Source organism: Cucurbita pepo, chromosome 14, assembly GCF_057944985.1.
Source record: "Cucurbita pepo subsp. pepo isolate OVF chromosome 14, ASM5794498v1, whole genome shotgun sequence".
In the NCBI taxonomy this organism is placed as follows: Eukaryota; Viridiplantae; Streptophyta; class Magnoliopsida; order Cucurbitales; family Cucurbitaceae; genus Cucurbita; species Cucurbita pepo.
Window position 1 is genome coordinate 4,357,415 of NC_141811.1, and position 25,103 is coordinate 4,382,517.

At 40.0% G+C, this 25,103-nt stretch overlaps 5 protein-coding genes across 8 annotated transcripts; 2 read left to right on the forward strand and 3 right to left on the reverse strand.

Moving 5' to 3' along the window:
• The first annotated feature begins 980 nt into the window (after positions 1-980).
• LOC111810928 (uncharacterized) lies at positions 981-6,323 on the forward strand. The gene is made up of 10 exons (XM_023697777.2): positions 981-1,195; positions 1,289-1,393; positions 2,060-2,121; positions 2,237-2,320; positions 2,433-2,464; positions 2,605-2,686; positions 3,799-4,027; positions 4,456-4,683; positions 4,811-5,103; positions 5,573-6,323. The coding sequence occupies exons 1-10, from the start codon at positions 1,172-1,174 to the stop codon at positions 5,892-5,894; spliced, it is 1,461 nt and encodes a 486-aa protein (XP_023553545.2). The 5' UTR covers positions 981-1,171; the 3' UTR covers positions 5,895-6,323.
• A 402-nt stretch (positions 6,324-6,725) lies between these two features.
• LOC111810934 (protein JASON) lies at positions 6,726-10,484 on the reverse strand. 2 transcript variants are annotated; one of them, XM_023697787.2, is made up of 8 exons: positions 10,117-10,480; positions 9,784-9,832; positions 9,618-9,697; positions 8,593-8,822; positions 8,356-8,498; positions 7,871-8,232; positions 7,719-7,798; positions 6,726-7,141 (listed from the first exon to the last, which is right to left on the reverse strand). In XM_023697787.2, exons 1-8 carry the CDS (start codon positions 10,288-10,290, stop codon positions 7,039-7,041), a joined length of 1,221 nt encoding a protein of 406 aa, XP_023553555.2. In that variant the 5' UTR covers positions 10,291-10,480; the 3' UTR covers positions 6,726-7,038. The 2 variants fall into 2 exon arrangements, with proteins under 2 accessions (XP_023553555.2, XP_023553554.2); XM_023697786.2 differs by having other exon boundaries at positions 7,871-8,498; positions 10,117-10,484.
• A 2,180-nt stretch (positions 10,485-12,664) lies between these two features.
• LOC111810935 (phytoene synthase 2, chloroplastic) lies at positions 12,665-16,374 on the forward strand. 2 transcript variants are annotated; one of them, XM_023697788.2, is made up of 5 exons: positions 12,669-13,299; positions 14,545-14,595; positions 14,979-15,151; positions 15,575-15,810; positions 15,991-16,374. In XM_023697788.2, exons 1-5 carry the CDS (start codon positions 12,957-12,959, stop codon positions 16,349-16,351), a joined length of 1,164 nt encoding a protein of 387 aa, XP_023553556.2. In that variant the 5' UTR covers positions 12,669-12,956; the 3' UTR covers positions 16,352-16,374. The 2 variants fall into 2 exon arrangements, with proteins under 2 accessions (XP_086973733.1, XP_023553556.2); XM_087117607.1 differs by lacking the exon at positions 14,545-14,595 and having other exon boundaries at positions 12,665-13,299.
• Positions 16,375-16,552: 178 nt separating this feature from the next.
• On the reverse strand, positions 16,553-21,758 carry LOC111810931 (BTB/POZ domain and ankyrin repeat-containing protein NPR1). Its single transcript, XM_023697783.2, has 4 exons — positions 20,585-21,758; positions 18,723-19,482; positions 17,722-17,919; positions 16,553-17,017 (listed from the first exon to the last, which is right to left on the reverse strand). Exons 1-4 carry the CDS (start codon positions 21,131-21,133, stop codon positions 16,755-16,757), a joined length of 1,770 nt encoding a protein of 589 aa, XP_023553551.2. The 5' UTR covers positions 21,134-21,758; the 3' UTR covers positions 16,553-16,754.
• A 1,105-nt stretch (positions 21,759-22,863) lies between these two features.
• Positions 22,864-24,751, reverse strand: LOC111810932 (putative fucosyltransferase 8). 2 transcript variants are annotated; one of them, XM_087117345.1, is made up of 2 exons: positions 24,506-24,751; positions 22,864-24,410 (listed from the first exon to the last, which is right to left on the reverse strand). In XM_087117345.1, the coding sequence occupies exons 1-2, from the start codon at positions 24,660-24,662 to the stop codon at positions 22,912-22,914; spliced, it is 1,656 nt and encodes a 551-aa protein (XP_086973471.1). In that variant the 5' UTR covers positions 24,663-24,751; the 3' UTR covers positions 22,864-22,911. The 2 variants fall into 2 exon arrangements, with proteins under 2 accessions (XP_086973471.1, XP_023553552.2); XM_023697784.2 differs by having other exon boundaries at positions 22,864-24,413.
• Between the last annotated feature and the right edge of the window lie 352 nt (positions 24,752-25,103).

Consider the following 25,103-nt stretch of genomic DNA (forward strand, 5'->3'; position numbering starts at 1 on the left):
TAGGAGCACATATTAGTGATTTATGCTAGAGGAGTTTTGAAATAAAATCAATAGGGAAAATTAGCTAAAAAACAACTTTAATCTCTATATTAAAAAAGTCATCTTCATATATCAGACGCTCGCTAATTAGTGCATCTTAAGAATTGTAACCTTTCCATAGCATATAAACTATTAATACGTTTTTTCCCAACGCAAGTTCGCCATTAACTATAGCAGCACCGTCCGCTAAAATTTGCCCTCAACACTCCTTCCCCATATGGAGTTTGGAACCCAAAGGCAATCGTTGAGTGAACTCTATCTTCTTTGTGTTAGTTGACCTAAGCCGCACCATTACTGCTGGGGTGCGGCTCGACCTCCGAACCGTACGTGAGACGAGTTTCTGCCTCATACAGCTCGGGCCGCAGACTGGGGGAAGTTTAGGAGAGATGGGTTATTATTCATAAACTTTGTATTTTGCCCGAATTATTCACCTAAACGTTTCAATAATATTTTTAAATTAAAAAAAAATCTAAAAAAATACCCTACAACTCTTAATAGTATTTCAAAATTACCTTTCCTTTCGTTAATATTGGTACATTTTAAAGTTTTTTTTAAGATAAAAAATGTCTGTTCCATAATTACTTTGTTTAAAAAATTCCTATAAAATTTTAAAAATAGTATTAACACCCTCTACTTTTATTAAAAGAAAAATTCCCGTTAATATATGAACAAAAAATGCCTCATGATTAAATATAGTTCAAAGGTGTCAATGATATTTTTTGAAATTTTTAATGAGTTTAAGGATATTAATAAAAATTTTAAATTTTTTTAAATATTATTGAAAATTTGAAGATATTTTTTAATATTTTTTCCTATATATATATATTTTAGATTTTTGTGTTTAAATCTATGAGTATTATAAAAAATTTTATCCTAATATTTTTTCTAGAAAGTATAAATTTTAATGAAAATTTTATTAATTTAACAAATTTCTAAAATAACTTTCATTCTAAGGGATGAACAGTCCCAACCGACTGAAGGAGCAAGAAGCAAACCTAAGAAGAAACGTTTGGGGGAAAATCTCGATCGAAGAGTTGAGAAAATCGCAGGTTGAATCCAACAAATAAGCAAATTCCCTCCATTAGTCTAATGATAGTTGTTTGATAGCTCGGACGCCTACTTTTGATCGAAAATGGCATCTAATGGTGCAATTCCGGTCGGTATCTTTTCGTTTTTTCGGTGTATGATTTGCCGGTGTGGATGTTTGTAGGTTCAACATGTTTCTAATTTATGATTCGTGTTGGTGCAGAGAGCGGAAGATGCTGGGAACAGTTTGGAGAAGATCAAGCGGCAGCTGGCCTCTGGTTCTGGTCGGAATTTGTTGCAGGGTCCCCTTCTCAAGCGATCTGAAACAGTACGATCGTTAATTCAAGCATTGCAGCTCTTTATTTCTATTCTTTTGTCTTGAATTGATGTTCACTACTGAATTTCGCTGGCTTAGGCGCTTCCATTTGAATCTTTATCGTCGAATTTTAGATGACTAAATTGGGGGGGGGTGGGGGGTGGGGGAAGAATTGCTCGTGGGCTTCGTCTGGCGAAGTAGGATAGTTTTGGGTTTTCTGTTGATTTGGGAGAAATTTTCTTTCTCTCTTTTCTTGTCTTCTCCCTTCCCTCATTTTCTGACCTGGGCAATAGCTGCATTTCGCTTGAGATTGATTTTCAAATTTTGCCATGAAGCACGTTTTTAAGTAGGAAATTAGACTGTGTTTTGTGATGTTCGTGGACTTGATTAAATCACACTAAAGTTCATGTAACTCATTAAGATTATAGGATGTCAGTCTTTGTGATTTCTGGGACGAGAAATTTGAGAAACGCCCATGATCATGCTTCAGCTTTCTGCAAATTTGTGATTATGAATATGTCGTTGACACGATAATATTCTCAGACTGTTTTATGGTGGGCAAATGCAGAATTGTGGTTACGTTTATAGATCAATCTTCTCTTTTCTGCATCGTTTTATTCTTAGATTGCATTATGATGGCCATGATCCATCTGATATTCTCTATTCCAATTTTTGCAGTTGAGGAAATGGAATGAGCGATGGGTTATTTTGGATCCAACATCAGGGAAAATGGAATACAAGTAACCATACTTCCAACATCTAGACATTTTTTTTTCTTCTGCTAGGTTCACTGTACTATATGACATTGGAAATAGCTCATATTTTTTCCCCTTCCTTTTGCAACTTCTGCTATAGAATTAGGAGAAATGAGGCAACTATCAAAGGAACTATGATATTTGATGCGAATAGCAATATTACTGTTTCTCCCGTGAATTTTCAGTAAGTTTGATTCTTAAAGCTTATTTATAATTTTCTCCGAGTCTTTCTTGACCCATTATGGCTTTGATATTTACTAATTTGTATTTTCTCTTCAATTTTTCTTTTGTTCTAGTGGGCTACCAAGGTACGATGGTTGCTGTATCTGTATCCTCGTTATTTTCCTACTTTATTTCGTATCAATTTGAGAAAAATATTTACCTTGAATGTTATGCTTGACAATTCGAACAAAAATGTTTCATCTGAACTGATTTACCATGCTGTAAACGTCTTAACTATACCGTCAGATATTGGCACGCCCCAGAAACAGGATTACTTCCTCTGTGCAGAGACTCCTGGTGCAGCTAGAGCTTGGGTGTCTACTTTGCAGTAAGTCATTCAAACATGCCTCATATCAGTGATATTGTTTGTGCAACATCCTTATGAACTCACATAAGGCACAGTTATTTCCATACCTTTTCATAACCAGTAATATCCTATCTGTTTGTTTGTACATAAAATGACAGTTTCTGAACCTTCATTGGAGTATATGCTCTGAGATTTTATCGATAAAAAAAATTGCAGAACAAGAGGATAATTTGTACATTTATATGGTTGCAATCTTGAATTTCGTAAAAATCAATTTTCTTTTCTAAATTAAAATAATTTTCTTTTCATAAGCTATCTGTTATCCTTGACGAGCTTTAATAGCATTCCTCGAAAGAACTTTAGGCTTTGGGCAATTTTCTGAATAATAGCTCTTGAACAGTCTTCTTTCAGTTTTTATGAGAATACCATTTCAACTTGAAGACTTCTTTGATAGGAATGATAAGATAGAGTTATGAATATGATTAGGGTATTAGAGGTATATTGATAATTAGTTAGGGAAGTTTGTGAGAAAGGATGAAGATAGGCAATTGTTTAATGGCTTTAGGCTTGAGTGACATGTCAAGAGAGGGGAGGTTCGAAGTACCAAGAATACTTGGGTGCTATAATGTAATTCTGTTAACAGGACATAATAGAATTTTTGGAGAGGTGGAGAGATCAAATGAAGGAGGTCTAGGAGGAGGAGGAGGAGGAAGAGGAGGGGGGGCAAGGTTTAATGTCTCCTTGTGGGTGTTGCTCTTTTGTAACTATGATTTTTGGTTTGATTTTGTTGGATTGGAGACCTTTTTTGTACTTAGTTTTGGGGCTCCCATTTTCTCTTTTGTTTTTTTGTGGATTGTTTTTGCTCTTGTATTTCGTTCACTTTTCTTGTTAAAATCTTGGTTTCTTGTATAAAAAAATTGTGATTTTGTTATCTTTTACATCTCATTATATTTGGTTTCTATCATTTTCTTAACCTTGATTGATGACACCTCAGGGTGGGCTTGTTTTCTACGACATATAACAATTCACCTGATTTAAAGAAACAAATTCATAATTTTCCTCTATTTTCCTTTGATGCATAGTAGGCTGATACAATATGTCTTAATATTATTGTGTTGACATTCTCCAACCAGTGCAACCCAGTTGGTCCTTAAGGCACATAAAGAGGCTGTAAATTCCTTGAGCGGCAATGGCTCTGCAAAATTAGGAACAGTGGCCACAGTAGTTGCTGCTGCCAATTCAGCTGCACAGGAAAGTTCTAAAGAAATTGAAAGAGCAATGCAGATTTCTTTAAGAAATACTCTGGGAATTATCGCAAATAAGACAACTGATGTTCCAATGGATGATCTAGCGATTATGAAGGTAAAACATCTGTATATTTGAAACTCATGCCTAATATTTTCTTCCATCCCGAGCCACTTCTGCACGTTTGTTTAGCACAGGTGTGGAAGGGTTCATTTGTTCTAAAAGTATTTGCTTTCTTATTCCATCTTATGTGCAAATTAGAAACACGAAAAGTTGGAGTATGATTGATGCATTATGCTCTTCTGACACGATGGCTTAAGATTCTTTGTAGTATGGGAGTGTTTTCATGTCCAGAATAAAAACTGTAGGCCTTGAACATTTGCACCCTTATTTTGGATCATGTTGTTTATGCAAGACTTCTACTACTTGTATGAGGCTGGATTTGCTTGAGACGTGAAGAACTATGGATGTAGTATGCTGTAGGTCCTTTTGGTATTTCATTCAGTTGTATATGGTTCTAAGTGTTTGTTTCTATGTTTATCCAGGAGACGATACGAGTCAAGGATGAGGAACTACATAATTTGGCTCGTGATCTTCGTGCACGTGATTCAACAATAAATGATATAGCTGAAAAGTTATCTGAGACAGCTGAAGCTGCTGAGGCTGCTGCTTCTGCAGCCCATATGATGGATAAACAAAGGAAAATCGTTTGTGCAGAAATTGAACGTATAAAAGAAAATTCTGAGAAGCAACTGGATGCATCCATGTTGAAGGTATTTGCTTCCTTATTATGCAACACTTAATTAGAACTCATGAAAGGACCTGTGCCTATCTGTTGTTATGGCTTCTTTGATACATGTTCTATGTGGTTATGTTTCTGATTTTCACATCCACTTCCAGCTCAAAGAGTATGAAGCAAAATTAGTTGATATGAGTAGAGAAAGAGATCAATTGATAAAACAAAGGGATGCTGCTAATCAGGAAGCACATATGTGGCGATCTGAGCTTGCAAAAGCTAGAGAGCAAGCTGTGATTCTAGAAGGCGCTATTGTGCGAGCGGAGGAAAAAGTCAGGGTTACAGAGGCAGATGCTGAAGCAAGAACAAAGGAGGCTAAGCAGAAAGAGTTAGCTGCTTTGCAGGAGAAGCAGGAGCTTATGGCATATATAAATAGGTTACAAGCACAAATTCAGAGGTTTATCATCTTTTCCCCTTACTTTCCTACTTGGATGCAGCTGTTCTTATCCCTCTCCATAACTGTTTTTGACTGATTAAGTGGCACGTCTTGCTATTTTGATATCTCTGAAAGCAACAGCATCCTCTTTCACGGGAGCTGTTGTTCAACACTATTTTTGCTTTTGTGTTAAAAAATCATAGCCATATCTTAAAACTATATAAAACACTGTTTTTCAAAACGTTTTTTTTTTTAAAATTCGGCTGACATTTCAGTAGTGTAGCAGACCACCCTACATATATTTTGTTAAAATAAAACTATAAATGGAGCTTTATTATCTCTTAATTCCACATAGATCAATATTGTATCTTAAATTTCATTGTTGAAAATATATCATCTCAAGGTTTCATTAGCTTTATTTGAAAGGATCCGTGTGATGTGACATTTTGTGGCTAGTAAACTTCAATGTGCTACTTTTTCTGCTTTGCAGACAACATATACAAGTTTTTGAGGAGAAGGAATCTTGCACAGGTAGTGATAGTTCCCTGCTAACGAAGCACGTTGACTCGTCAGACGATAATGTGGATAAAGCATGCTTGAGTGACTCTAGAGCAACACCGGTCTCTGGTGAGGTCAACCTACGATCAATTGGAGATGCGGAATGGAGTGATATTCAGACAACAGAAGCAAGAATCGCAGACGTTAGAGAAATTGCTGCAGAAACCGAAGGTAGCAGTTTAGATATTACTGTTGTTAGCCAACCAGTCAGCAGCCATCATGAACAAGATGTGTGCTCTTCCAATCAGCCGTAAATTTATCATCATACAGAACAAAAATGCAGGTCAGATAAGCATACAGTACACAGCACCTAGCACCTAGAGTTAAGAAAAATGCGAACTTTGCTTTTGCATTCTTTTCTGTGAGAGTAATATTGAAATATTTGGCGGACTGATCTGATGCTGGTGATGTGTGGTGTACATTTCTTGACGTTAGATGCTTAAGTTCTAGCAGAATGTGTTTGTCGTGTGAGCCAATTAGTCGATGACTTTACTTTTGTGTCGAGAGAGGTCGGAGATGTAAATCCAGAGAACAAAAACCATTGTTGATGAGTGTTTTTTCTATTGATAGTCAGCTTCGTTCCTGCCCTGTTGTATTTTACTCACTAGGGTGGCGTCTGAACATTCTACAAAAGCAATGTTGGTTAATTCAAAATATTGTCTGCTTTGACTCGTTCGGTATCACCGTCAGCCTCACATTTTAAAACACGTCTGTTATTAGGAAGAGGTTTTCACACCTTTATAAACAATGTTTCGTTCTCCTCTCTAACTGATGTGACATTTCACAATTCACCCCCTTGGGGTCCAGCGTCTACGCTGGCACATGGCACACCATCCGATCTTTGGCTCTAATACCATTTGTAACTGTTGATATTGTTTATTTTGACTTGTTACATGTCATCGTCAACCTCACAGTTTTAAAACAGGTTTGCTACGAAAAGGTTTTCACACCCTTTAAGGAATGCTTCATTCTCTTCTTCAACCGATGTGAGATCTCACACGGAAGCTTTTGCCTCAAGTTCTTACATGCTTGAGTGGAAATATTTTGGTAACATATTCATTTTTTTCTGTAACATTTCCAATTAGTTTATAACCAAACCACGCAATACCTTATCAAATGTGGTTTACAAGCACAAACCCGTAAACAGGTTGCAGAGGCCGCATAACGCAAGTATTCTTTACAGCTGCTGTAAATCAGCACCACAAAAAAAAGGTAACAAACACTGTGGAACATTCAGCCACTTGTTCCATTGCGTTGTAGAAAAAACTCAACTGAGCTGTGATATGAGATATGATAGAGCTTTCAAAATATGCATTACAGAACATTCACTTATGGCAGATTGAAGGTACCATTCAACTGGGTTGGTTCACACCGTCGCAACAGAATGTACTAGTTTTATCAGTATGATACCACTGAACTGGGTTGGATTGCAGGTTGAACCCTCGAAACTGCTGTATCATCTTCCTCATCAAAAGCTACTAGCTTTCCTTGGAAATTCTTCCTGCATAAGATAGGGGAATGTGAGATCCACGTCAGTTGGGGGAGAACGAAACATTCTTTATAATGGTGTAGAAACCTTTCCCTATTAGACGTGTTTTAAGAATCCTGAGGGGAAGCCAGAAAGGGAAAGCTCAAAGAGAACAATATCTGCTAAACAGTGGGCTTGTGCTATTACAAATGGTATCAGAGCCAGACACCGGGCAATATGCCAACGAGAAGGTTGAACCATGAAAGGGAGTGGACACGAGACGTGTGCCAGCAAGGACGTTGGACCGCGGGGGGGGGGGGGATTGGAGGGTCCCACATCGATTGAAGAAGGGAACGAGTGTCAGAGAGGACGCTGGGTCCTGAAGGGGGGTGGATTATGAGATCCCACATCGATTGAGGAGGAGAATGAAACATTATTAAGGGTGTGTAAACCTCTCCCTAGTAGACATGTTTTAAAAACCTTGAGAGGAAGCCCAAAAAGAACACTATCTATAAGCGATGGGTTTGGGTTGTTACAAGGTCCAAATAGGTCCAAGTGTTAGACTATTTTAGAAAAAGGCATGGAAGACAGCAAGACAGAGTAGGCATACCTTGTAACTATGCTTTCTTCTGATAGTGCCTTCTCTAGCCTCTCCTCAAATGGCGTCGCATGCCAACTTACTTTCTGATCCTGCAACCAGGACACCAATCTGTAACAGACCATCCAAGTTCATACAAAAAGGAAAATCCCACATAAAATTACCTCCTTGTACTTATTGGTTGAATTTGGGATTCCATTCCCGTCCCATTCCTTGGGTGAGATTTGAACAGGTTCATCCTCGCTCCAGTGAGCAGCAACCATCCCTATAATTGGCCTGTCCCATGCACTCCTTCCAACACGAATCGGCCTATGTGCACCTCCAAATTTCAGACCATCATCATCATGAGTAGCTACTGGTTTCAACCAAGCAGACAAGCTTGCTTCCACCACCAACTCCTTCTCACGAGTATTAGCTCTGACAGTCCTTTCTGGTATAGGTGTCATCATTTCAAGCTCTTGAACAGACTCTTTCACTTCTCTTGAAAGTCCTTCCAGATTAGATTCACTCTCAACTGGGTTCATACCTGAATAAACATACTGAGACCTGATTCTTGCTGTTCCATGATCCAAGTTTGCAGGAAAAACAGTTCCAGGTGTTTGAATTTTATCAGATAGCTGTCGTGGGGTTGGATTAGGTGATGACTTACCTGATGAATCAAGTTCTTCTCTTCCGCTTTCAGATGAACTTCGGCTGGGAGATCGGTTTACTTTATTCTGACATGTTGTCATCACATGATCAGGACTATTAAGAGCAGAGACTCTTTGAGTATTCTGTTCACTGGTAGTACAACTGCAGTATCAACAAGCTCCATAACAGTTATAAGATGACAATGCTAAGGAATTTGAATGTTCAAGTATAGGGTGTTTCACATATATACTACAACCTGCTAGGTGTACGTTCAGCAGAACCTGGCTCACTTCTTCCCTCTTCCAAATGTTTGGCAGGTGTGCGGGGAGGATCCGGAGGTGTTTCAAGGGATGCATTTGGAAGTGATGGGTACTTAGGAGGCTCCAAATCTCTGTCATCATGAGGAGAACCCAAGAGCTTTCTTGATGCTTTCCGGATTTCAGCTGGGGTCTCCACTATAGTCCCACACGCCTTAAGAAATTTGGCCTGCAAATTTATGCCCATGTCAACAGATTAATGTTTAAGTGTAGTAAAGATGTCCTAGTTAGAGACAAGATTAAGGCCTGAGAGGAATAAAAAAAACGGTAACGGCCCAAGCCCACTGCCGGCAAATATTGTCCTCTTTGAGCTTTACCAGCGCTTTCCCTTGAGGGGAGGTTTCTACACGCTCATAAAAAATGTTTCATTTTCCTCTCTAACCGATGTGGGATCTCACAATCCACTCCCTTTCGAGGTCCAGTGTGGACACTGACACTTGTTCCCTTCTCCAATCGATATGAGACCCCTCAATCCACCCCCTTCGAGTCCCAACGTCCTTGCTAACACACCGCCTCGTGTCCACCCCCCTTCGGAGCTCGGCCTCCTCGCTAGCACATCGCCCGGTGTCTAGCTCTGATGTCATTTGTAACGGCCCAAGCCCACTGCTAGTAAATATTGTCATCTTTGGGCTTTCTCTCAAAATTTTTAAAACGTGTCTACTAGGGAGAGGTTTCCAACCCTTGTAAAGAATGTTTCGTACTACTCCCCTTGGGATCTCACAAGAACCGTCTCAGCATTTACAAAGAAAAGGAAGTAGAACTAAGGAATCTTCGACAGACTAGAGCTTTGAAACATTATGTTCCATTGCAACTTGAACACAGAGAAGCTCATTCTAGCTCATGCCTTTCATTTCCCTAACTAATTCTAATCCAACCATCAAACTGAAATCATGAACATACCAGCAATCATAAAAACCAGCACACACTATACTTGGAGCTGAACACTATTGGGAAGGTTACATACCTCATCCTTCAACTCCTTGGTGTACCGTGGAGACCCAAAAGACTTGGAACCTGAATCATTCCTCGGGAAATCTTCATTTTCTTTAACAAAACAAAAAAACACAAAAGTAAGTAAGAATCTGCAGATTCAAATGCAAGTAACAAGCATGGAGGAGTCGAACATCTACCTTCAGACAGGAAAAGAGATGATAACTTATTTCGAGCAACCACAGGTGCCTGAAGCATGAAATAGAAAGCGAAGTAAAAAACTGGCAAACTCCAATCAAAGCCAAATCAGCTACCTAATTCAGGCAATCCAGCTGAGCTAAACTACACAAGTCGCAAGAACAGCAGCAGAATGAAAGAGGACGACACCCATGATACAAAAAACAGGACAGATTCTTCCCAAGAAACAGGGGAACAAATTTCCCATTAGATTTCACTTCCCTAATTTACTCTTGAGCAAAACGGAAGAATTACGGAACATAAAAAATAAGGTAAAACGAGGATCGAAAACGTACCCTGTACTTCGAACAAGAAGGATCGGAAACAAGGTGCGCTCTAGGTCGATGGCGATCGTCTCTGACTTTGAAGCAATCGAAGAAGCAGCCCATTGCTCTTGAAACCGATCGATCAAGAAACCCCACCAAAGACCTGCAAAGAAACCCCAATTTACACCTCAACTGCGCGCACATATCATCGGTGCTCGCCGCTGACCCCAAAACGCCCAAGGCCCCAAACAAAAATGGGTTCTCCCCTTTTGGGTATTACTTTTCTTTCAAATTTTATTGTGGGGTTACAATAATTTTCATTTTCTTCGAGTTGGGATTTATGCAATCAGTGTAGAGGAGAGAGTTGTTGGGTCGTTTTTTGAAATTTGAATTCATAGAACGAGGGAAAGGTATTGGCGTCATTTCCCTTTCCTGCTGTTTTGCTTCGCTAATTGATTGCTACTCGCTTCTATATGGTGACACGTGGAGATAAATAGCTTAATTTGGTAATGAAGTAAATTATATTACTTGATTTAGTCAATGTATTATTTTCATACTATCCATTACTTTGTACCCAAAAAAAAAAAAAAAAAAAAACCATTTTTTTTGAAAATTTGAAGTGCCTTTGTAACGCCGAGTTGTAAATAGTCGAGCCTAACGGAGCCACTTCACGTTTATTTATCCTTGGGTCAAGTCGTTGCCCACTCGCCATTGGGCCACACGACACGACCCCTCGCTCTTTCTTATTAGTTTAATGCCTAGTTTTTAGACCTAGATTTGGAATCTAGATTTGACACTAGAGAAGTAAAGCATTCTCGAGCGATATGACCACGTTACCTACTTGACATGAACTATATTTTGAATGTGAAATTCCCAAAGACCCACTATGTTCTTTTAATGTGTTTTGTCATGTTACGACTTAGATCCACCGCTAGCAAATATTGTCCTCTTTGGGATTTAGCAAATATTGTCCTCTTTGGGATTTCCCTCCAAGCTTGCGTCAGCTAGGGGAAGGTTTTCACACAAATGGTGGTGTGGGACATCACAATTCACCCTCCTTCGGGGCCCAGCGTCCTCGCTGACACTCTTTCTTTCCTCCGTGTCTACCCCCCTTCGAGGAACAGCGAGAAGGCTAACACATCGTTCGGTGTCTAGCTCTGATACCATTTATAACGACCCAGATCCACCGCTAGCAGATATTGTCTTCTTTGGGCTTGCCCTCAAGGCTTTAAAACGCGTCTACTAGGGGAAGGTTTCCACACCATTATAAATGGTGGTTTGTTCTCCTCCCCAACCAATGTGGGACATCACATGTCCTCACTCACATGTTTATTAGAAAATAGTCTACGAGTGCACTCAACATTGATTGCTCCAAGTCAAGCATACTCAGTGTCACAGTCCACAATACTTTGAAGTTTTTATGACTGAACCATCGAAAAGAAAAGTACACCTTGTTAGTATAGACAGTAACTAAATTACATTTTAAATGTGATCTTAATTCATTTACGTACCATTCATTATTGGGTGTCACACTATCTCGTATATCATAAAGTTTTTTTTTATTAAATTTAACATTTTTTAAACTATATTCTTAATATTTTCTCTTACATATTAGATGTGGGCAATTAATGCAACAGAACATAGGTCTAAATATATATATATATCTTTATGGTCTAACTAATTTGTTGGTTTGTTGAATTTAATATTTACAAAAAGACAAGTGGTTGATATTGTCAAAAGATTTTTATCATTAAAAAAATAATAATAAGCCTACCTTACTTGGTAAATAACTATTTTTATAATCATACCTATTTATCAATTTTTTTAATTAAAAAATTATATATATATATATATATATATATATATATATATATATATATATATATATATATATATTAAAGTTGGAAAAGATAAAATAAATAACACACTTATTTATTTATTTTTATTTTGTTTTAATTTTTATTATCTTAAATTAAGAATAAAATCGTTATCAAATATAACTTCAAATAAATAAATAACGAAAATAATAAAAGTGAGTGTGGGTCCCACATTATATCAGCCATGTGACTCTCACATGCATGAAGTTTTTGTTTTTGGTTTTTTAATAAATGAAAATATTATTTATTAAAATTTCATTAAATATTTAATGTTGTCTATAATTAGTTTCCCTAGCATTCTATTAATAATCAATAAACCATTTTAATAAATAAAAAAAATTAATAAAAAACATGAAATTAAAAAGGAAAAAAAAAAATACATAAATCAATATAAATTATTATATTAATGCCATGATTTTTATAAAAAAATAAAATTTTCAATTAAAAAGAAATTGTAACGACCCAAAATCAACAGGTGATATTGTCTTCTTTAGTCTTTCTCTTTCGAGTTTCACTCGAGGCTTTAAAACGTGTCACTAATGAAAGGTTTTCCACTCTTATACCGAAAATATACCGAAAATAAAAGGAGATATGATGTTAATGTGTGTTAAACTTCCGTTTTAGATTCATCCTCACAAAAGAGGCCACACTGAGCGCATTATTAGGACCACAATCTTGGCGCCCAAGTAAAAGCTCTAGTTGTAGGACAAGGAAGATGAAATGGGGTCTTAACTCTGTCCACCAATCCTCCCATGTGTGATCTTTAAGGATGAGAGAGAGGGCATATTCCCTCCCACACTCTGGCTTTCAAGGGGAGTGAGTGCTTTTTGAACCCCCAATTGAGAAGTTTTTGATTCCTTGTTCTTCCTTCAATCCAAAATGGCCAAGAAATTGATAGTCACCCATTTACTCTCCTCTTTCTCTCGCTGAATCCACCAAATAAGGGTGCGGGGAGGGGAGAAGAAGCAGGGCCGAGGGGGGTTTGTGAAGAAGATGTCTGGTGTCAATGTCAATGCTCTGCTCAGCCCCAAGCCGAGAATCAGAATCGGGTGCAGGCCAATTGGGTGTAAGAGATTGAGTCGTTTTTGTGGTGGAGTTTGGGGTTCCTCTGCTGTGGTAGCGAACCCTTCAAGATCGGCTGAAGAAAGGGTGTATGAAGTGGTGTTGAAGCAAGCGGCTCTTGTGAGGGAACCCAGAAAGGATCGAGAGAGAGGTTTGGATTGGGAGAAAACCATAGAAAATGAAGGCAGTATCAGTGATGATGGGAATCTCTTGAATGAGGCTTATGCTCGCTGTGGTGAGGTCTGTGCTGAATATGCCAAAACGTTTTACTTGGGTAAACTTTCCCCCTCTATGCTACTGTTTCATTTCTGGGTTGAATGATCTTGTTTTTGTCATCCTGTTGGTCTTCTTTGAGATTTAGGTAGAAAATGGAACTGATAATGACAGTCTTGGAATGTTTTGTACTAGAATATGAGATCCACATTGGGGAATGAAGCATTCCTTCGTAAGAGTGTAGAGTGGAATGAAGCATCTCTTTGTAATAGATGTGTTTTAAAACCATGAAAAGCAGACAATATCTGCTGGTGGTGGACTTGGACGGTTATAAATAGTATTAGAGTCAGACACTGAGCGGTGTGCCATCGAGGACGCTGGGTCCTAAGGGGGTGGATTGTGAGTTCCCACATTGGTTAGAGAGGAGAACGAAGCATTCTTTTATAAGGGTGTGGAAACCTCTCACTGATAGATGCGTTTTAAAACCATGAGGCTGACGGCGATATGGGCCAAAACGGACAATATCTGCTAGCGGTGGGTTTGGACTATTACAAATGGTATCAGAGGCAGACACTGGGCGGTGTGCCAACGAGGACGCTGGGCCCTAAGGGGGTGGATTGTGAGATCCCACATTGATTAGAGAGGGGAACGAAGCATCCATTTATAAGAGTGTGGAAACCTCTCACTGATAAATGCGTTTTAAAACCATGAAGTTGATAGCGATACGGGCCAAAGCGGACAATATCCGCTAGCGGTGGGTTTCGACTGTTACAAAGAGTATCAAAGCCAGACACCGGACGGTGTGCAAACGAGAACGTTGGGCCTCAAGGGGGTGGATTTGTGAGATCCCACATTGGTTAGAGATGGGAACGAAGCATCCCGGGTGTGGAAACCTCTCCCTAGTAAATGTGTTTTAAAACTGTGAGGCTGATGGCAATACGAGCCAAAACAGACAATATTTGCTAGCGGTGGGCTTGTGCTTGGGCTGTTACAAATGGTATCAGAGCCAAACACTGTGTGGTGTGCCAGCGAGGACGCTGGACCCGAATGAGGGTGGATCATGAGATCCTACATTGTTTGGAGAGGGGAACGAAGCATCCTTTTATAAGTGCGTGAAATTTTTTCCCTGACAGACACATTTTAAAACCGTGAATCTGACGGCAATACAGGCTAAAGCGGATAATATCTACTAGCGGTGAGCTTGGACTGTTACATGATACATTTCCGAGTTCGGTTCAAACCATTTGGGCTTTTCTCTTTTTCCCCTTGGTCGTTCATGATTGAGTCACTTTCTTGCTATTCTCAGGGACACAGCTTATGACACCAGAGAGAAGAAGAGCTGTGTGGGCGATTTACGGTATCAGTCATTCTCTTCCTCCACCTTATTATCTTGTTGTCTACTGCAATTTTTGTTCACTTCTGTAGACCAAGTTGCTTGTAGGACATGGCTGTGGACAGCCAAAGTATTGCTCCAAGTTCTAGCCATGTTCTCCTAGTAGTTTCTATTGATGACGCTCACAACGTGAACGTTTATGGACCTGTTACAAATTTTTTAAAGTTCAAGAACCGAATAGACACAAGTTAAAAGTTTCGAAACTTATAAGACAACCTTTTCAAATAGAGGGTCTTAGGAGACACGATCCCAAAAGGGGAAAATCATTATCGAACGGGACCTAAGTTCTCGATATGAAAATTTGAACCCGAGTTTGAAGGGTATCTAAAAACATCCTTGTAATGCAGTGTGGTGCAGAAGGACCGACGAGCTTGTAGATGGACCTAATGCTTCACACATCACCCCTAAGGCTCTTGCTCGATGGGAAACACGACTAACTGATCTGTTTGAGGGTCGACCGTATGATATGTATGATGCTGCTCTTTCCGATACAGTCTCAAAATACTTTGTCGACATTCAGGTAAACTTGATTTAGAGCCTGTTTGAAATGACTTTCTAAATGCTTAAGAATTTGTTGTTTGCGCTTAAAATACTTAGCGATTCGTTGGTCTGTGATATGAGAAGTTTAGGCTGCCATGACAAAGGTCTTGGGAAACTTATGAAGAAATGAATGTTTTTGTCAGTACAAGAACAACAGAGCTTTTATCATTAAAATTTGATCATCCTAGTTAAATGAGACTTAGCTCTTCATTGCTCTAATCTGAATTGGCAGTGCATGAGTTTGTTTAATGTAATCAAAAGCGTACGATTTAAAACGAGCGACAATGATTTAACTACTCTCGTGTTCGAGTAAAGAAGGTCTGGATCCTTTTGTCATTTCTAGTTCCATTTGTGTATTTCTTGAATCACTTGGCTTGAAATTATGCACGTTATGTTTCGACAGCCCTTCAAGGACATGATCGAAGGAATGAGGGTGGACTTGCGAAAATCACGATACGAAAACTTCGACGAGCTTTACCTTTATTGCTATTATGTAGCTGGGACTGTGGGGCTCATGAGTGTTCCTGTCATGGGATTGGCACCCGAGTCGAAAGCTTCAGTAGAGAGCGTCTACAATGCAGCATTCGCTCTCGGACTCGCCAATCAACTCACAAACATTCTTAGAGACGTTGGAGAAGAGTAAGCTTTCTTCCACCACCTTCTCACAATAGCTAAAGTGTAACGACCCAAGCCCACTGTTAGCAGATATTGTCCTCTCTAGGCTGTCCTTTTTGTCAACTAGGGAGAAGTTTTCACACCCTTATAAAGAATGCTTCGTTTCCCTCTCCAACCCAACTCCGTCACTTACTTTTTCGACAGTGCTAGGAGGGGAAGAGTGTATCTCCCACAAGACGAGTTGGCACAAGCAGGGCTATGCGACGAAGATGTCTTCGAAGGGAAAGTGACAGAGAAGTGGCGGAGTTTCATGAAAGGGCAGATAAAAAGAGCAAGAAGGTTCTTTGATGAGGCTGAGAAGGGCATTGCAGAGCTGAGTGCAGCCAGTAGATGGCCAGTATGGGCATCCCTAATGCTTTACAAGCAAATATTAGATTCCATTGAAGCAAATGACTATGACAACTTCACCAAAAGGGCATATGTAAGCAAACCAAAGAAATTGCTATCACTTCCCATAGCCTTTGGAAGAGCTATGATGAGCCCTTCAAACTCAAAGATTTGGTAACAAAATAGATTTTTTTTTTTTTTTTTTTTTTTTCCATTATGTACGTACGTATGTATATAGGCAGGGTGAGGGACGGGGAATATAATTTCCGTCTCCAGCCCGGTTTAGCTACGGAAAAATCTCTCCTTACTCCCTCTCCCATTCCCGATTTAAGTGGAGACTCTTCACCTGGTTCGAGATTAACATTCTTTGTGTAGCATATTCCCAAAAATAGAAAATTCGATTGGATCCACTAGAAAAGTGCCCAATTTCTTTTTCCTAGAAACTAATAAGTTAGAATTATTTTACAGGCCAAGAACAGCATACAGAGAAGACATTCCTATAATATAAATATTCTTCCACAGAAAATTCTATGCAACGTTCAACTGTATGTTACCTACAAAAATATAGCACAACTCTCACTTTATTTTCTCCTACCTTTCTGATTTACTCCCACTTTTGGAGGGGAACAAGATGAGGAAGATGAAAAACCTGATCGGTTATTCTCTGCTAAGTCCTTGCAGAATGCCTTCTGTACATCATCTTTAAGTTCCATGAAACGAGTCTTCTTCTTCTTCTGCTCTTCTGGAGTTCCCTTTTCGAGGAAGAGAAGATCGGGCATGTCGTCTGCTAAGAAGTTGTCGAGAACATCCGAGCAATGAGGGAAAAAGCGTCGACCTGTCTCCACTGCGTTCAAGATTTGATGAGTTTATCATCATATACTCAATTTGATCAACGACTCTTTATTTCTTTTATAACAAACCGAGTCTATAACAGCCCAAACCCACCGCTAGCGGAAATTGTCCTCTTTGGATTTTCCCATTTAGGCTTCCCCTTAAGGTTTTTTAAAATGTGTCTACAGGACGTTCCCCTCTCCAACTAATGTGCTAACAGTGAGCTTGGGCTATTACAAATGGTATTAGAGTCAGACAACGCCCAGACATCGAACGATTTGTCAACGAGGAGGCTGAGCCTCGAAGGGGGTGGACACGAGACGGTATGCCAGCAAGAACGCTGGCCTTGAAGGGGGGTGGATTGGGGTGCCCCACATCGATTGGAGAAGGGAACGAGTGTCAACGGGGACGCTAGGTCCCAAAGGGGGGTGAATTGTGAGATCCCACATTGGTTGGGGAGGAGAATGAAACATTGTTTATAAGGGTATGGAAACGTCTCCCCTAGCAGACACGTTTTAAAAGCCTTGAGCGAAAACAAAAAAGGAAAAGCACAAAGAGGATAATATTTGCTAGCGGTGAGCTTAGGCCGTTACATAGCCAAGGACAAGCCCAGCTCATATCTAGATTCAGAAAATACTATCAGCCAGACCAGAATCAAACATGTTTCATTTTACCTCTCTAGCAAAGATGATTAAGACAGTGTTCTAAAAGTAGTACCTGTTTTCATTAGAGCTTGCATTCTGGATTGGAGTCTTTTGGTTCCAACAGATGGTGTTTCATTCAAGTCAACCTTAAGCAAGTTGCCAGATGATCCCTTGGATGATACAAGGCCAGTATATGCTATTGTTGAATCTGCATCCGCAATCTCCATTGCGACCTTTGCCTCGGCAGGGAAAAAAAGACGAGCAAAGGCCACTGAAACAAAGGATACAATGTTTGAAACATCTTTACACGAGTCAACTAAACATACCACAATCAATCCTAATAACTCAATATTTTGTTCCTCTCTCCAACCGATACGTGGGATCTCACAATCCACCCCTTAGGGGCCAGCGTCCTCGCTAGCACATCGTCTGGTGTCTGAATCTGATACCATTTGTAATAGCCCAAGCTCACCGCTAGCAGATATTGTCCTCTTTGGGCTTTCCTTCAAGGTTTTAAAACGCGTCTACGAGGGAATAGAGAGGTTTCCACACCCTTGCAAGGAATGCTTCGTTCCCCTCTCCAATTGATGTGGGATCTCACAATCCACCCCCCTTGAGGGCCCTGCGTCTTCGCTGGCACACCGCTCGGTGTCTGAATCTGATACCATTTGTAACAGCCCAATCCCACCGCTAGCATATATTGTCCTCTTTGGGCTTTCCCTCAAGGTTTTAAAACACATCTACTAGGGAGTAGAGAGGTTTCCACACCCTTACAAGGAATGCTTCGTTCCCCTCTCCAACCGATGTGAGATCTCACAATCCACCCCCCTTGAGGGCCCTTCGTCCTCGCTGGCACATCGCTCGGTGTCTGGATCTGATACCATTTGTAACAGCCCAAGCCCACCGCTAGCAGATATTGTTCTCTTTGAGCTTTCCCTTCTAGGCTTCCCCTCAAGGTTTCAAAACGAGTTTACTAGGGAGAGGTTTCCACCCTTTTTAAGGAATGCTTCGTTCTCCTCTCCCGTGTGATCTCACAAAAAATATATATGTAAATATACAGAGAGAGCATATCACCTCGATTTTCTAGATAGTCTAGCATCACGTGCATGTCAGCAGCGGAAATCTGAGTTGTCATTTCCATTCTACCAGAGATAGAACTCCTACACATCTCTCTCTCCAACACATCAATACATAACCGATCTTTGTTAGATTCCTGACACTTGTGAGTCGTCTCATTATAATCCTTAGGTCTAGTCAGCCTTCGACATATGGTAACAGCAGTTTGTCCATCAGCTGTAGGTTCTAATGCAGAGGTTCCCTTGTCCAGAAGGGCCACAATGATTTTAGGATCCTTACGCCTTGCCGCAACATGAAGAATTGTATGTCCTCTAGGGTTCTTAAGATTGAGATCTGCCAAGCCTAGATTAAGAACCTCCTTAATGACCTTAGGATCACAATAGGCAGTGGCATAGTGAACGGCATAAGCATCATTCAAGGTAATGTCAGAAGATTCACTCAAAAGAAGTTTCAGTAGTTCAACATCATCAGAATCCAATGCTTTGTGGAGCCTCCTGATTTTCTTCTCACGGTTCAGGTCCACTTCTTCCACCATATTTGGTTCAGTCTCTTGCTGAGATTTCATACGCAATGCTTTAATCTCACTTGCAACTTCACTAGGAAGCTCTCTCTCTAAAGATACAGCATCGAGGTCCGACCTTGCCACTCTTTGAATGCAGGGGATGTGCAGCTGGTCCAGTTGACAATGGAATGCAGCAATCAGTATAGTTATAACATCTTCCACAGAAGCTTTCTCAACAAAATTCAAGAGTCGACGCTGCACAAGTTGGTGGATATTGAGTTAGATTATAAAATAAATCACACAAGACAAGGAAATTTTGTTGAGAAACTTGTTAGGATCGCACAACAACGCACATACTCAATCTAGATGAACACAAAGAAAAGGGGAAAGAAAATGCCAGGAGAATATTGGATGGAGAGAGAAAATGCAATATTGGTTAAAGGTTTATATTGATGACTTCATGTGAGATCCCACGTCGGTTGGGGAGGAGAACAAAACACCCTAGCAGACGCATTTTAAAAACCTTGAGGGGGAAGCTTGAAAGGGAAAACCCAAAGAGGACAATATCTGCTAATGGTGAGCTTGGACCATTACAAATGGTATCAGAGCTAGACACCAGGCGATGTGCCAACGAGGAGGCGGTTCCCTGAAGGGGGTAGACAGGCGGTGTGCCAGTAAAGAGCTGGGCCTGAAGGGGGTGGATTTGGTGGGGTCCTACATCATCGATTGGAGAAAGGAACGAGTGCCAGTGAGGACGCTGTCGGTTGGAAGGAGAACAACCCTTTATAAGGGTGTGGAAACCTCTCCATAAGAGAGTATATATACGGTTTCAGTTTATAGATCTGAATTTAAGCAGCCATACCGTCTAGATTCGCTCACGACCGAAAGGAGGAGGAAGAACATAAGCTAAATGAAGCACCCAATGAACTGATTTTGTTGGGCTAGAACAGTTTAGGCAGTTGACTTGGGGAACTTATCTTTTGCAAAGAGAGTATATTAAGCAGATTAAGCTATCCATTAAACCACCAAACCATTCAACCTATCACGAATCCTTACGCACCCAATGCATACATAGTAGCCATTGGCTACACAGCTGAATTCATGATCTCGTTCTTAAAATCAGCAATGAAAATGCTACCATTTTCTAACTCTATACTACATTCCACATTCTCTTTAGCCATTGTGTTGAGGATGGTTGAGAGGGAGTCCCACGTTGGCTAATTTAGGGAATGATTATAAGTTTATATGTAAGAAATACATTGTGAAGAGTCGTGATTCCTAACACTTTCTACTAAAGAGACCGACATACAAAGTCATATGAGTAAGAAATATACCGAGTCTAAGAATGTCCTCATACCTGTACAAGCAAAACCAACTCTTTCATCTTGAAAGTGGCAGAAGCATACATCAATTCCACTGCATAATTGATAGCAGGGCCACATGCATCATGAGCACAGGCCTCATCCACACACGTTGACACTTCTGGTGGTGATGGCTTCAGCTTTCCCGTGTACAAGTAATTCAAGATAACTTTAAAAGCTTCAATTCCAACCTTGCTGAAAGGTACCAACTGAGACATACAATATTTTGGCTTGTCATCTTTGGTGGAGCTATCCATTTCCTGCTTAAAAAGCTCATGGAAAAACTGACTCCGAGCCGCCAATATACATCGATGAACACCCACATCAATGCCCTCAACAACAATCACAGCATCAGTATAGTCATAGTCAGAATCAACCACAAGCTTCTCAAGGTTTGCACTTAGCTTGCTAAGACACATATGATCAGAATTTGCAGAAGGGTCATGGCTGAATACTGCAGGAACGTTGTTATAACTAGACCCATTTGACACATAAGACGATGAGGCGAAACTTGGGGACGAGGAAGGATCATTGGCACTGTCCATGACTTACAAGATGCGTTTCCACTAAGAAAGGAGCTCAAAAGTAACACAGATTCAGCAAAATTTCAAACGCTCAGATACCCAAATCAAGACAAAGAATCTACAAACCCCAAAACACGGATTTGGAACAAAATACAAATAGGGAAAATTATTACTGAAAAAGCTCCTTTCAGCAGTTCATCAATAGAACAACAAAAAGAACTTCAAACGCAAAACATAATCGAACAAAACCCATCATAAAAGCAAAACAAGTTCTAATCGAAGGGGGGTTGAGGGTCAGGATTGCTTGCGAAGACACCCTTTAACCAAAGTCAATCACTAACACAAATGGACCAGATGCTAGAGATCATGATCTGAGGATTGAAGACAAAGAGAAAGCAGAGGACGAACAGAGTTGACCCAGCAAAAATTCAGAGAAATAATTGGAAGAACAAGGGAGAAATCACAGAAATCGTACATAATTGCAAAAGAAAAACGACTAATCTACAGAAAATTCACGAATCAGCATATCTAGGCAAAAGGGTTTGAAGAACCGGGGGAGATTCGTATTGGCACAGATTGCACAGAGATACAGAGATAAATGGGAGGAAGAAGAAGAAGAAGAAGAAGAAGAAGAAGAAGAAGAAGAAGAAGGAAAAGTATGCACCGTTGACCCAATAAAAGAAGCGAAGACCCGACCCACTAACTGTAATTACACTATGTGTTCATCAATTACTTCATAATCCCATAATTAAGTTTTAAGTATTTTTCATTGACGAATAATTAATTATTGTGTTTTTTAATTACAAAGTTTATAATTATTTTTTTTATAATTAATTAATTAATATTGTAATATATTTTTGTATTATTGAAATGTGATTGGTGAATGCGTATTATTGATTCTTCAATCTCAACTTGACTGATGTTGATGTCAAAATGACAATATTGTCCCTATATCTATTTTCCTTTTTCTTTTAACTTTTTATTTTTTCTCTCTCTCTCTTACATCTTCGTATTTATTATTTAAATGAAAATAAAAAATAAATCGAATATTAAAATTTAAGTTGTTCTAGTGACGTGTTTATATATATATATATATATTAATTCGATTATTTTATTCAACTTTATTCAATTTTTTATAAACTATTAATAAGAAAATTAAAATTTTAATTCTAATTTCATATCTAAGATTTATGAAATTTTATTTATTAAAGTGACTCGAGATAAGTATAAATTTTTAAAATAATTAAAAAAATAAGCAACTCAAAATTTGTATCTTTTGTACTTTCACTTTTGGTTTTACCTCAAAGTTTTTAAAATGCGTATATTAGGGGGAGATTCCTACACAACATTATAAATAATGTTTCGTTCTCCTCTCTAACTGACTTTACCTTTTGGTTTTCTCCCAATGTTTTTAAAACGCGTATGCTAGGGAGAGATTCCTACACCATTATAAACAATGTTTCGTTCTCCTCTCCAACTGATGTAGGATCTCACAATCCACCCCTTACGAGATCCAGCATCCTCATTGGCACTCGTTCCCTACTCCAATCCATGTGGGATCCCCAATTCACCTTCATTCAGGGTCTAACGTCCTTGTTAACACACCGCCTCGTGTCTACCCTCTTCGATTGATCTTGACTTGGGTCTCATTCAAGCTCAACTTCGTCATGTACTTTCCGAGAAAAATTTCCTAATTTAGCAAAAGATATTATAATATAATATTTGTGAAATAAAGTGGAAAGATCATATATATATATATCCTAATTTAGGAGACAAACGATATGCCGTAATTTTGAAAATCAGTTGAATTCATTAACTAACTTAAGGCCCCAACTCGCATCTTCACAATGCGTCACAAACGGCAATTCATTCCCTCCATCTCTTCTCTTCATCTCATCGCAATCGCACACCGGCGGCACGTGCAGGCACGGCTCCATCGACACCGCCCGCCGGCATGGCCAGTCGCCTGTCTCATTCCTCGTTCTGTACTTCAGCCATTCATTCAACGGCGGAAACACCTTATCCTCTGCCTTGTAAAGCATCCATGGCTTCACTCCGGCAAGTCCCTGCGCTACATACCCAAACGTCGACCAATCGCTCGTCACCAACACGTCGCTCAAGCTCAGAAGGTACATCTCTGCCAGTGCCTTCCGGTTGTGCATTTTTTTGTTAGAGCTTTGAATCCCCTCGTGGCTCGGTTGGTACACCGCCACCACCTCGCCGTCGATGCCCCCATGCTCCCAGTACATTTCCTTTAGGGTTTCTGAGTATTCAGAGCTCAGAGACGTCACCAGCACAACTTTCACTGTCTGAGACGCTGTGGAATTCGACTTCTCCGGCGACGATTGCTCGACATCCGGCAGTAATTTCTTCTTCTGTGTGCAAGCTAGAAGTTGATTCATCTGGTCCTGAAACGAACCGGATTCCGACCCGAAATTCCGGATCTGAATCCCTAACATTTCTTTCGCTCTGGCGAGATACGGCTTGTAAGATCTCGAAATCAGCCCCCAGACGCCGTTCGTCGGGTGGAAGAGGTACCGGCCGAGATGGTGGAAAACAGTGTCCTTCGCCGGAAAGAGTTTATTGAGCTCTTCTCTGAAAAACGAACCAAGAAAAATTCCGGGAACCAGGTAGTTGTTCGTCTCCATAATCAGCCATGGGACCTTCTTCAGAAGATTCTGCTGCCGGTCGCAGTAAAACAGTTTGTCGTAATCGCTGGCGTCGTGAGATAGATGGAGATACAAATAACTCGCAGGCGAATCTTCGATTGTTTTCTTCAACATTCCATTTCTCAAAATGTTGCCAAAAGACCCTGGGAAGGATTGGCGGAACGCCCCAAATTCCCGGCGGAGAGGGAAATCCGACGGCAGAATCCACGAGGATCCAAGAAAGGGCTCACAGAAGAGATCATCCAGAGCGTTGCCGCGGTCGATTAGAAAGACGCGATCGGACATTAGAGCGTAGAAGAAGGCGGAGATAATAGCGAGGATACGGTTGCCTAGGCCATCGCGGGTTAAAACCACAGCGTACTTGCAGTCTTCCGGCAGGGATGTGGAGTTTGTGGGTGAAGTTAGACCGGCAAGAGCTCGGCGGAAGGATGGCGAATTGGGGCCGCAGCGGCGGTGGAGGGCTTCATAGCGGCGGAGCTTAGAGAGGAGAGGGGAAGAGGGTATGTAGGGAGAAGGTTTTCTGTAGAGATTCAGTTGGTATCGGCTTAAACAGGATTTTTGGTCGAAGCCTGGAGGAAGAAGGCCATTGATGAATTCATCGTCGTTTCTGTGTGAATCATTTGTGGAGCCTACTGAAAGAAACAAATGAACAGAAATTTTCTCAGGAAACAAACAGAAATTTTCTCAGGAAACAAACAGAGAGAAAGAAAGCAATGGAGAATACCATGTTGAGAAACAGTTCTCCAGAGCCGATTGAAGTTCAAAGATGGCAACCAAAATTGCTGCAATATCACGACCACCATGACTGGAACTGCAATCAACAAAACCAACTTTGTCTTCTTCGTCGTCGTCTTCATCATCTTCGTCATCGCTACCTCCATGGCTCTGCAGAATCCTCAACCAGAACCAATTCCTTCACAAGAACTTCAAAACTACCACTCAAAACCAGAAACTCAGTCAAATTTAAAGCAATTTGTCAAGAACCCATGTGAATGGAACCTTGAGTGTTGTAGCCTTCGTGCTTCCCAACAGGTTTTGTAGATTTATTCGTCGTAGTCGTCGTCTTCTCCATGAATGCCGACTGGGTTTTTTTAATCAACCATACATGGGATCATGACGTTTGAGTAAGTTCCAATCAAATTCTTGTTTTTTTTCTTTGTTTGACCTTTCTTGGGATTGATTATCCACTTGAAACTATCATGAATGCATCTTGGTTGAAACTTTAGCATTGATTAATTTATTTGACTAAGTGTAAAGTCAGCTTAAATTTTTAAGTTCGATTTTGATTCTAATAAATTCCATTCATCAAAATATTAATCATA